Source organism: Barbus barbus, assembly GCF_936440315.1.
Source record: "Barbus barbus genome assembly, chromosome: 16".
Classification (NCBI taxonomy): domain Eukaryota; kingdom Metazoa; phylum Chordata; class Actinopteri; order Cypriniformes; family Cyprinidae; genus Barbus; species Barbus barbus.
The window spans coordinates 8,868,481-8,878,975 of NC_136744.1; the positions used below are offsets into that span (position 1 = coordinate 8,868,481).

At 36.8% G+C, this 10,495-nt stretch overlaps 1 protein-coding gene across 2 annotated transcripts; it reads left to right on the forward strand.

The window, feature by feature from the left end:
- Positions 1 to 834: 834 nt before the first annotated feature.
- On the forward strand, positions 835 to 9,649 carry LOC306882319 (ferroptosis suppressor protein 1-like). 2 transcript variants are annotated; one of them, XM_079436863.1, is made up of 10 exons: positions 852 to 938; positions 3,174 to 3,360; positions 3,443 to 3,558; positions 3,646 to 3,765; positions 3,885 to 3,977; positions 4,058 to 4,166; positions 4,898 to 5,050; positions 7,497 to 7,697; positions 7,860 to 8,020; positions 8,320 to 8,488. In XM_079436863.1, exons 2-9 carry the CDS (start codon positions 3,186 to 3,188, stop codon positions 8,012 to 8,014), a joined length of 1,122 nt encoding a protein of 373 aa, XP_079292989.1. In that variant the 5' UTR covers positions 852 to 938; positions 3,174 to 3,185; the 3' UTR covers positions 8,015 to 8,020; positions 8,320 to 8,488. The 2 variants fall into 2 exon arrangements, with proteins under 2 accessions (XP_079292988.1, XP_079292989.1); XM_079436862.1 differs by having other exon boundaries at positions 835 to 938; positions 7,860 to 9,649.
- Positions 9,650 to 10,495: the final 846 nt, after the last annotated feature.

A 10,495-nucleotide genomic window follows, 5' to 3' on the forward strand; every position in this document is an offset into this window, starting at 1 on the left:
GCAATGAAGTGAATGGTGACTTGTGTTTCACAAAAAAAGTTTGGAACAACATGAAAGTCAATAAATGATGACAATCGTTTGTTTTTGAATGACCTAATCATTTAACGCAATCTATTGTGAAAGTGCGTAAAATATCAAACTGTTTTAAATTAGTCTACTTGTAGCCTATATCGAGAAACGCAATACATTTTCTAAAATCATTTACTATCAATATTATGTCTAAATAATATTTGGAATTCATTCTTGGAACAAACATAAAATGAGAACTAGCCAATTCATCCATTAATTATTTAATAATTATTTCCACCCAGATTCAGGCAAAAGGGCACAGCGTTGAACAGAAACTCTGGCCAGACAGTGATAACATTTGATTTATTTGATCTGCATTGAAATGTAGACAATATCAGACTTTACATAATACTACTACTAATAATAATGTAGTAAAAAGATAAGATGAATTAGTTAAAGAAAACTCTTTCCGTGTTTATCATCGTGACTCAGCTGGACTAATGACCTTTCACTCACTGTTATATGAAGTGTTTCCATGAATCATCTGTGAATATAGGTGACAATGATCATTGCAGTTTGACAGCATTTGGGTTAAAATATGATCTGCATTATTTATTTAGTTGTGTTTCATTTATTTTTCTCTTAATATGACCTGCTATCTGACCTGTTACGAGTGCAGCAATATGTGAGGAAAAGAAAAGAATAAGTAGTGATTTCTCCACTCATGCAACAAAACAGACACGCCCCCTCGAGCGCTCACCATTGGCTGTGATGCATCGCAGTCAGAAAAGACCCGCCCACCACCATACTGCGCGTGCTACCATTGGCTACAAGACCGCTCTATAAGCAGAAAGAGCTGAAGAAGACATCCGTGTGGAAGAGAGCAGTATACGAGCCTTACATAATCACAAGCCTCCACACATTAGTTGGTAAGTAAGTATACAAAGACATTTTACGCTGCATGCAAAAGATTATGAGCTTATGCATGAGCTTTCTATTGTAATATTGCGCTATGTGTTAGTCGCAGTCAAATATATGAGTACATCGATGTAGGCCACTTTGTTTATGTTAAAAACATTTCTCGTTAGTGTTTACTTATTGTAAACATTTTGGTTGAGTAATTGTTTTAAAATAAATACATTTCTATACAAGATAAAGAACATTTCCTTATCTTCCAAAAACAGGTACAATCGTCATTTTGGACGAACATAGTTAAAAGACTTTGAAATATTAAAATGGGCATTTCTTTATGTATATGTATGGAAATATATTTATGTGTTCAAAAGTTTTACTGACAGAAGTCTAAAAAAATTGACAGGATGCATTCAATTGTTCAAAAGTGACAGTAGCAACATTTATAATGTTACTATTTAAAATACTTTCAACCTGAAAAAAAAACGGCTGCACAACTGTTTGATATCGAAAGCAGTGGCGGCTGCTGGTCTTTCAAAGAGGGGAAGCTCATTTTCGGCCTACATCATAAAAATTGTCCATTTATTTATACGTAAATTCTGCCTTCGTGTGCAGTTTGCTAGCTGGCTAGTTCACCGCCTGGCCTACTGTATGAATGAATGAATGAACAAACGATCTAAAAAAAACATTAAACTCGACGGAGGAAATGTGGGAATTAGGTTAAACTGAAACAAGGAATGTGGTGTATAATTGTGTGAAATGTATAATGAAAATTGGCCAGCATTTTCGCCAAGCAAATATCAAGAAATAGTTGCAGCAGTTTGTCTTTTGACTACACTTGCAAAGTCCACTATGGGACTGAGCTCGAATCAGTGTTGCCAACTTCTTTCGATGGAAAGTAGCTAAAGCCAGTTTGAAAAGTCGCTAAATGTCACCAGATGACGTCATGCGCTAATTAGCATATTCATTACGTCATCGCGTCATATTTCCATTTGTTTGTCTCTCTGTGCTCATACTGTATTTTAATGCAGCCAAATTCTCAAAACTGTTTTCCTTTATATATTTTACTGTTTATGTTGTCAGTCAACGGGATAAATATGAAATAGTGACTGAAACGCAGCCCTTTAAGAATACATAACCAGCTCTCCCTCCCAAGAAGTTAGTATGCACAAAAATCCTAATTTATAATCGAGCCGTCGTCTGATTAAATCAAATAATACATACAAGATAAGACAAGACAATTCCTGTGCTGTGATTTCGGCTATATTTGCATGTAAAATTAGAGAAGCAACATAATATCTATTTGAACTGAACGCGCTGCTCCTCTCAGCCGCTCACTGAACAGAGAAAGAGGTGCGTGCGCGCTGACCTCGCGCCGTTGCGGCAGTACCAGCGATCACAGAGACTCGCTACGGTTTGTCAAAGAAGTCGCTAGATTTGTCGCTAGTCACTTTTGGGGAAAAAGATCGCTAGGGTGGTCTGAAAAGTCGCTAAGTTGGCAACACTGGCTCGAATGGCTTCAGCATCAGCGACTTCTTATAGGACACAATCGCTGTCAATCAAAAGGAGATGCAGTCTTTCGACAAACCCTCCAATCATCACGCAGAAGGCCGGAGTCCAGTCCCGCCCACTCCTCCATTCACCTCCAGAGACGCTGAGCGTCCGGGGGCGGGACATAATCGCAGCATTTATCCAATGAGCGTCTAGTTTTGAAGCACTGAAAAAAACTGTTCAAAGCAGCCCCATAGAAGTCAATGGACGCTGGGCTTCAACAGGCAAATACACTGATGCTACGGGAATATATGAGAAGGAAATCGAGTCACCTGCTATATGTAGCTGATTCTGAACGAACTCGTCTCTGAGATGAACGTGTTCTAACGCATTTTTAATCAATAAAATGTTAACACAGTACATATTTGACCATTAATTTTTTGACATTATAGGGGAAGCCGAGCTTCCCTTGCAGTCTTAAAGAAATCCCCACTGATCGAAAGGATTATTGTAATGGCTGTTGAAAATGTAGCTTTGCCATTACAGAAATAAAATACTTTTTTCAAAATATATTACAATAGAAAATGGCTATTTTAAATCATAATATTATTTCCACAGTATAACTGTTTTTACTTTATTTTTGATCAAATAAATGCAGCCTTAGTGAGTACAAGACACAAATGATAATGTTAGCAGAATCAAACTAAATTTTGAATTTCGTTTAAGAGATTTTAATTGTTTTTCTCTCTCTCTCTCCACAGAAGTGAAGCATTATGGGTGGTCAGGTGTCCATTGATGAGAAAGTCCATGTGGTGGTTGTCGGCGGTGGTTTTGGTGGCATTGCAGCTGCTCAACACCTTAAACATCATGGAGTGCCTTTCATGCTTATTGACGTCCTGGATGCATTTCATCACAATGTTGCAGCGCTGCGTGCCTCAGTTCAAGCTGGTATGCTAATAATAAGATGCATAATGTAATTAAACAGACAGTTAGAATAATACAACAATGCGGTTTTTTTATGTTCATCTAGGTTTTGCTAAACAGACATTCATACCATACAAAGAGACATTTGGACTGAATTTCCTCCAAGGCCGTGTCAAGCAGATAGACACAGAAACTCAGACTGTTGTGCTTGACAATGGAAAGGTATTGTGAGATATTATAATGTTACAGCAGAAGAAAACAAAATATGAGCATATGTGAACTTTAATAAGTGCTAATATTAATCTATAGCAAGTGCGTTATTCACACCTCATTCTGTGCACCGGAACAAGTGGACATTTCCCAGGCAAACACAATTCTGTGGACACCTACCAATCAGCCATTCAGAAGTATGAGGACTTTGTCAAAGTGGTAAGTTGTTATTGGTCATTGAAATTTTGAGCTGCTACTTAACCACAATGTGATTATGATCTTAACTGACAACACTGTTAAAAAGCTAGAATCATTTACATGTTCATCCAATGTTTTAGATCCAGGAAGCAAACACGGTTGTAGTTGTTGGTGGTGGAACCACCGGTGTTGAAATGGCTGCTGAGATCAGGACTGAATTTACTGACAAAAGGGTAAAGCTCTGCATTCACACTCAAATAGGCATGCTTATTCTAAATTGTGGGCTTAAATGTCTCATGCAAAGTTCATCTAGGTGATTCTGATCCACCCGCGTGAGGAGGTGGCTGATCCTGATCTATTGCCTTCTGTCAAAGAACAAGCCAAACAGGTGCTGCTGGAAAAGGGGGTGGAGCTTTTGCTAGGTAATGATCTTGTGTGTCGGGGTTGCTTAGCATCTGCATTATATTCCTGATGCCTGATCTAGGGCGTCATATTTCTAGGGAATTATAATGAGAAATATGACATCCAGTGTTGCTGATACAGATATTGATATGATTTGGCTTTAATAAAATTTTAACTTGATGGAAAACACATTCTCATACTGGCAGTTACTGCATTTTAAAACATAAGCAACAAAAACATTAGCTAACATTGGAATGCTTTCAATATGATTATTATTTGGAGTTGCTAATTGATGATAATACTATTAGCAGTTTTTTTTTTTTTTCAAATGCAACTGGTAGCAGATTTTAAGAATGACTGTCAAAAACTTCAGTATTTATATGAATGTAATATCGATACATTTGTTTTTTTTTACATTTTAATGGATATTTTTCTTAAAGCTTTAATATACAGCTGAAATCAGTATTTCATGTCCGTGTATTGATTTATTTAATTAGTAGCCATGTAAAATGGCTGGGTGTGGAGCTGAGGGGACATTTATCACCCTGAAGGTGTTTATATTGCAGACTGACTGAGTGTACATTATTCCTTATGTTGTCTATATGGGGAAATGGCCTTTCAGGAAAAGGAAATGGAGAATGTTACAAGCTGGATTAGACTATGCAAAATATAAAAACATGCACTATACTTCAGACCACATATAACATTAATTGTGCATGATTTCTTACTTTCCTTATGTTCCTGAATGCAGGGCAGAAAGTGACAAACCTTGATGAGCTGGAATTGAATGTGTGTCAGAAAGGCATGGTGGTCAAGACCAATAAAAATGAGCAGGTCACTGCTGATCTAATCATCTGCTGCACAGGAAATAAGATCAACTCTGAAGCTTATAGGTCCTGTCTGAGTAAGTGCTTTTTGTATGTATAGTTATGTACTGTATGTATAGTTATGTGTGATTACTCGGATGATATCTAATCCTAGTAATATTTGGTTACATCTCCAAAAGGAATTTTTGCTTTGATACCATCCATTTGTCTAAATTAGCTGAATTACATCTCAAAGAAATGAACAGTCACACAATGAAAGATCTTCATTAGTTTTACGACAAAACATAATTATTTGTCATGAATTATGACTAATTATTCTGATTTATCCCCTGTATGTTTTTATTTCAACTGTTTAGACAAATGTCTTTAAAAATTCTTAATAAAGAATTTCTTGGAGGAAAAAAAGTGTTCATTTTCCATAGTCCATAAAATGTTATTTGATTAAACAAAATGCACAAATAAAATAATTTCTATTGCCGGTATTTCGAACACTGATTACTAATCTATATGCATGTTTTTGGATTACACCATATTTTGTGTGCATGATAACATATTTATGGCTAATTCAAATAGAATGATCATGTATTATTAAAAACTATGCTTCCGTTTAATTGCACTTTATTACATTAAAATATGAGTATGGATTCTGCATTCTCAAAACTTTCTTAATGGCACAGAATCTTGGTACTTATGTAGTTGCAAAGCGTAGAGAATGTTATTTGTATGATATTATATCACACAATTGTTGACTTGTTGTAGTGCCCTTTATATAACCTCATTTAACTGGTTGATTCTTCACACACACTCTCTTTCTTTCTCTCTCTCTCTCTCTTATACACGCCCCTCCAAAAGTATTGGAACAGTGAGACCAATTCCTTTATTTTTGCTGTAGACTGTAAACATTTGGGTTTGACATCAAAAGATGAATATGAGATGAGAGATTAATATTTCAGCTTTTATTTCCAGGTATTCATATCTGGATCTGATACACAACTTTTGTTTGAATCCACCCATTTTTCATGTTACCAAAAGTATTGGAACAGATAGAATCAACAGATTAAAGTGAAAAAGACTTAATATTTAGTTGCAAGTCCTTTGCTTTCAATAACTGCATCAAGTCTGTGACCCATTGGCATCACCAAACTTTTGCATTCTTCTTTTGTGATGATTTTCCAGGCTTTCACCGCAGCCTCTTTCAGTTTTGGGGTTACTCCCTTCAGTCTCTTCTTTAGCAGGTAAAATGCATACTCTACAGGGTTTAAGTGTGGAGATTGACTTGGCCAGTCTAAAACCTTCCACTTCTTGCCCCTGATGAACTCCTTTGTTGTTTTAGCACTATGTTTTGGGTCATTATCTTGCTGCATGATGAAGGATCTCCCAATTAGTTTGGTTGCATCTTTCTGTAAATTGTTAGACAAAATATTACTTTAGACTTCTGAGTTAATTTTGCTGCTGCCATCATGTTACATCATTAATGAAGATTAATGAGTCTGTCCCAGAAGCAGCGATGAAAGCCCAAGCCATTACATTACTTGTGTAATGTGTACTATAATGTACACCTGTGTTCACTGTGTTTCAGATGAGCTTGTATGTTTGGGATCATGAGCAGATCCTTTCTTTCTCCAAACTTTAGTCTTTCCGTCACTTTGGTCCATAAAATCAGTCCATAAAACCTTGTCCCAGAATTTTTGAGGCTCGTCTCCTATTCTTCTTGCTAATGAGTGGTTTGCATCTTCTGGTGTAGCCTCTGTACTTTTGTTCATGTAGTCTTCTGCGAACAGTAGATTGTGATACCTTCACTCCTGCCCTCTGGAGGTTGTTGCTGATGTCACTAACAGTTGTTTTAGGGTCTTTCTTTACAGCTGTCACAATGTTTCTGTCATCAACTGCAGATGTTTTCCTTGATCTACCCATGTGAGGTGTGTTACTTACTACACCAGTGGTTTCTTTCTTCCTCAGGAGATTCTGAATGGTTGCACTTGCTGTTGCCAGTGTTTGTGCAATGGTTTGATTGATTTTTCATCTTCTCTCAGCTTCACAATTGCTCGTTTTTCACCCATAGACACCTCTCTGGTTTTCATGTTGGTAACTAACCATAAATGCAGTCTGCACGGATCTGAAACTGAGCGCAGACATTCAGTGCTATTTATTGTTTGAATAATCAATTAATAGGACACACCAGGGCAACAAAACACACCTGTCAGTCACATGTTCCAATACTTTTGGTAACATGAAAAATGGGTGGGTTCAAACAAAAGGTGCTATCTTCTAAGTTGTGTATCAGATCCAGATGAAAATACCTGGAAATAAAAGCTCAAATGTTAATCTCTCATCTCATATTCATCTTTTGATGTCAAACCCAAATGTTTTTAGTCTACAGCAAAAATAAAGGAATTGGCCTTACTGTTCCAATACTTTTGGAGGGGAGTGTGTGTGTGTGTGTGTGTGTGTGTGTGTATGTGTGTGTGTGTATATATATATATATATATATATTTACTTTATTTTTAATTTTTTATATTTCAGCTGCATGTATGGCAGAGAGTGGTGCTCTGAAGGTAAACCAGCACCTGCAAGTAGAAGGCTTTGACAATGTGTATGCTGTGGGTGACTGTGCCAATCTCGATGAACCCAAGTTGGCGTATCATGCTGGACTTCACGCTGCGGTTGCTGCCACCAATATCATAAACAGTCTGACAGGAAAATGTTTAACCTCATATCGCACAGGTAACAACCATCGTCCAGTGATTTAGCTTCAGCTGTTCTTTGTGAGCTCTTTTTAAAAAAAAGTTAACGTCTCACAGTTCTTATACAATACAATTCAGACAGCTTTCTTGATATGTTTTATACCACTTTATTTCCATTAATCAATGTCATTTTCCCAATCAGGAAATGTGACTATGCTGATTGCTATGGGCAAGGATGCTGGAGTAGGCCAGTTCAATGGCTATAAACTTCCTCGATTTCTGGTCACCAAGGCAAAGAGCCAAAGCTTGCTGCTATGGAAGAGCTGGAGGGAAATGGGCCAAAAAGCCCCAAATTAACACAAGGTTAACAAAAAATGTTTACATTATGCTCAATGTCTGATCTATAACACAGTTCCATTTTACTTGATCACTTATCGAAATGATTTTTTTACATTAATCATTGTCTTATAATTATATTAAATTAAACCAGATCAGCAGAAGGATGCTTTATATTGTACAAATAACCAACATTATATATACTTGTATAACATTGTTTGTAATCTTTTATAGAACAATCAGAAGCACCATTTTATATATTTATACATTTACATTTGTAAATTACATATATACATTTGTTTGGTCTTGTTACTCTTCATTGATAGTGGTATCTTCCTGCATTGACCACGTGATGAACTGCTGGTGTCTCTCCACTAGAGGGCGATCATACAATATATAAATTAAAACCCTGTTACCTGGTCAACAAAACAAGATGCTGAGTCACTGAATATATATTGTTTTTCATAATTATTGAAATTAAAAATACAAAGTGCTATTTTTATTATTTTTTTCAGAAAAGCTCCAAAACTTAACCAACTTTATGTGGTTTTCTGAACTTGATTAACTGAGTGATTCGCACAAAGTGGAGCAAATCAAATTGGCCTAAATCATTTTTAAAAAAACATTAAGATTGTCTAATCAGGTTTGTAAAGGTGTAGTGTGTCATTTCTGCTCCTCTTCGAGCACCAAAATGGAATTACAATCTGTTTGATTTAGCAACACGCTACACTGTTGACACATGACCTCATCATGCATCACATATGAATAGTGTGGTGATATAATTTTGGGGCTAAAAGGGTTGTTTTTGCTTTTTAAATTAAGTTTATTGTAAAATATCTTTTGGCATTTCATTAAAATAACTTAATTTGCAGTTCATTCATCAGACTGAAAATACCAATATTTCACATTGCACTGTGAAATGCATTAAATTCGAAACACAGCCAATCAGAACAGCTTTATTCATTCTTCACTGTATATATTGGTGTACTGGGTTACTGCACTCTGCCAAGAGAACTGGAGTCAGTCACAAAGAGCTGGAAATTCCTGCACTCAGTGTATCAAAATGCCCCACAATGATGGCAGTCATCTCTGGAGCTGGTAACTGGGAAGGCCGTTGGCATTTGGCGTTTATGAAACTCTTGATATATTGTCCTGAAATCAAGGTATTGTGTTCTTTATATCAGGTTACACATCTTTGCTCGTTGGCCTTGGATACAAGTGGTCTTTAAATGGCAATACTGCCATAAATTCCAACTCTGAGAAGCTCACAAGCCACGACCCACTGTTTGAGTTGAGTCTGGGTCACACAGGCACTGATTCAATTCAGAGGTAGCTTTAGTTTGGTTCTAGCTTAGTGGTATTCAGCCAATATCCTGTGGGATGTTGCCCTACTACAATATGAATGACAACTGTTATTGCTCATGTTTGTTAATGCAGTTTGTTCATGTTTGTCATTTGTTGTCCTTATTGTTAAGGATAATCATTGCCATATGCCATGCATATGTCCCACACCATGTCTCGTCTCTGCTCAGTCAAAAAGCAATGAATGATATAAGCAGACAGACAATTGAATTCTTTCACTGAGGGGAGACAGATATAAAGGCATTCATCGATGCTCATCAAATAAATCTCATGTTTGAATGAGTTAGCAGAGTCAAACAGTTCGCTGTGTTCCTTGTGCTTTTGTTTTTATTTTCAAAAGGAATAGTTCACCCAAAAATGAAAATTACCTGGAAAGTTTATCCAAGATGTAGATGAGTTTGTTTATCCTTGGGAAACGATTTTCAGAAATCTATCATTACATCACTTGCTCACTAATGGATCCTCTGCAGTGAATGGGTGCCATCAGAATCAGAGTCCAAACAGCTGATAAAAACACAGTAATCCACACCACTCCATTCCATAAATTAACATCTAGTGAAGCAAAAAGCTGCGTGTTTATACTGTAATAAACAAATCCATCATAAAGATGTTTTTAACTTCAAATCGTTAGTTCTCTATCCTTAATATTTATCCAGTTAAAAAGTTAGTTACGGAGTGAACAAAACGAGAGGCATGCGGATCCATTTGCAAAGCTTTATTATTAAACATGGTCAACACAGGCAAGGGTCGGACAAATAGCAAACATGTAAATAGAGGGCAAGACAGAAGAATATTCAAGTAAACAGGCGTGGGTCGATCTATGGCGAACGTAATCCGAAGGAAAAAGCAAGCAGATAATCCACAGACAGACGATAATCCAGGCGCGGTACAAAAATTGTCCAAACGATAAGGCGAGAAAGAAATCCAGGACAGGCAGGCGATCAGGAAACAGACAATCAGGCAAAACTAGACTGGCTAGAGCGAGGAACTAGGAACTAGACAAATCTCTGACAATAACCTGGCTCAGTAAAGTGCTATCACTAGGAGAGCGATAAACGCAGACAATACTCTGCGATTTGAGAAGGATCTGAGTGGGTGTTATATAGTGTGTGTAATTGACTACAGGTGAGTGTGTGATTA

Excerpts from the sequence above, each read along its gene's own strand:
- LOC306882319 (XM_079436862.1), top strand. The coding sequence starts at position 3,186 with ATGGGTGGTCAGGTGTCCATTGATGAGAAAGTCCATGTGGTGGTTGTC. Across the intron at positions 3,766-3,884 it reads ATGAGGACTTTGTCAAAGTG|ATCCAGGAAGCAAACACGGT; the intron begins GTAAGTTGTTAT and ends CCAATGTTTTAG. Across the intron at positions 4,167-4,897 it reads GGGGGTGGAGCTTTTGCTAG|GGCAGAAAGTGACAAACCTT; the intron begins GTAATGATCTTG and ends TCCTGAATGCAG.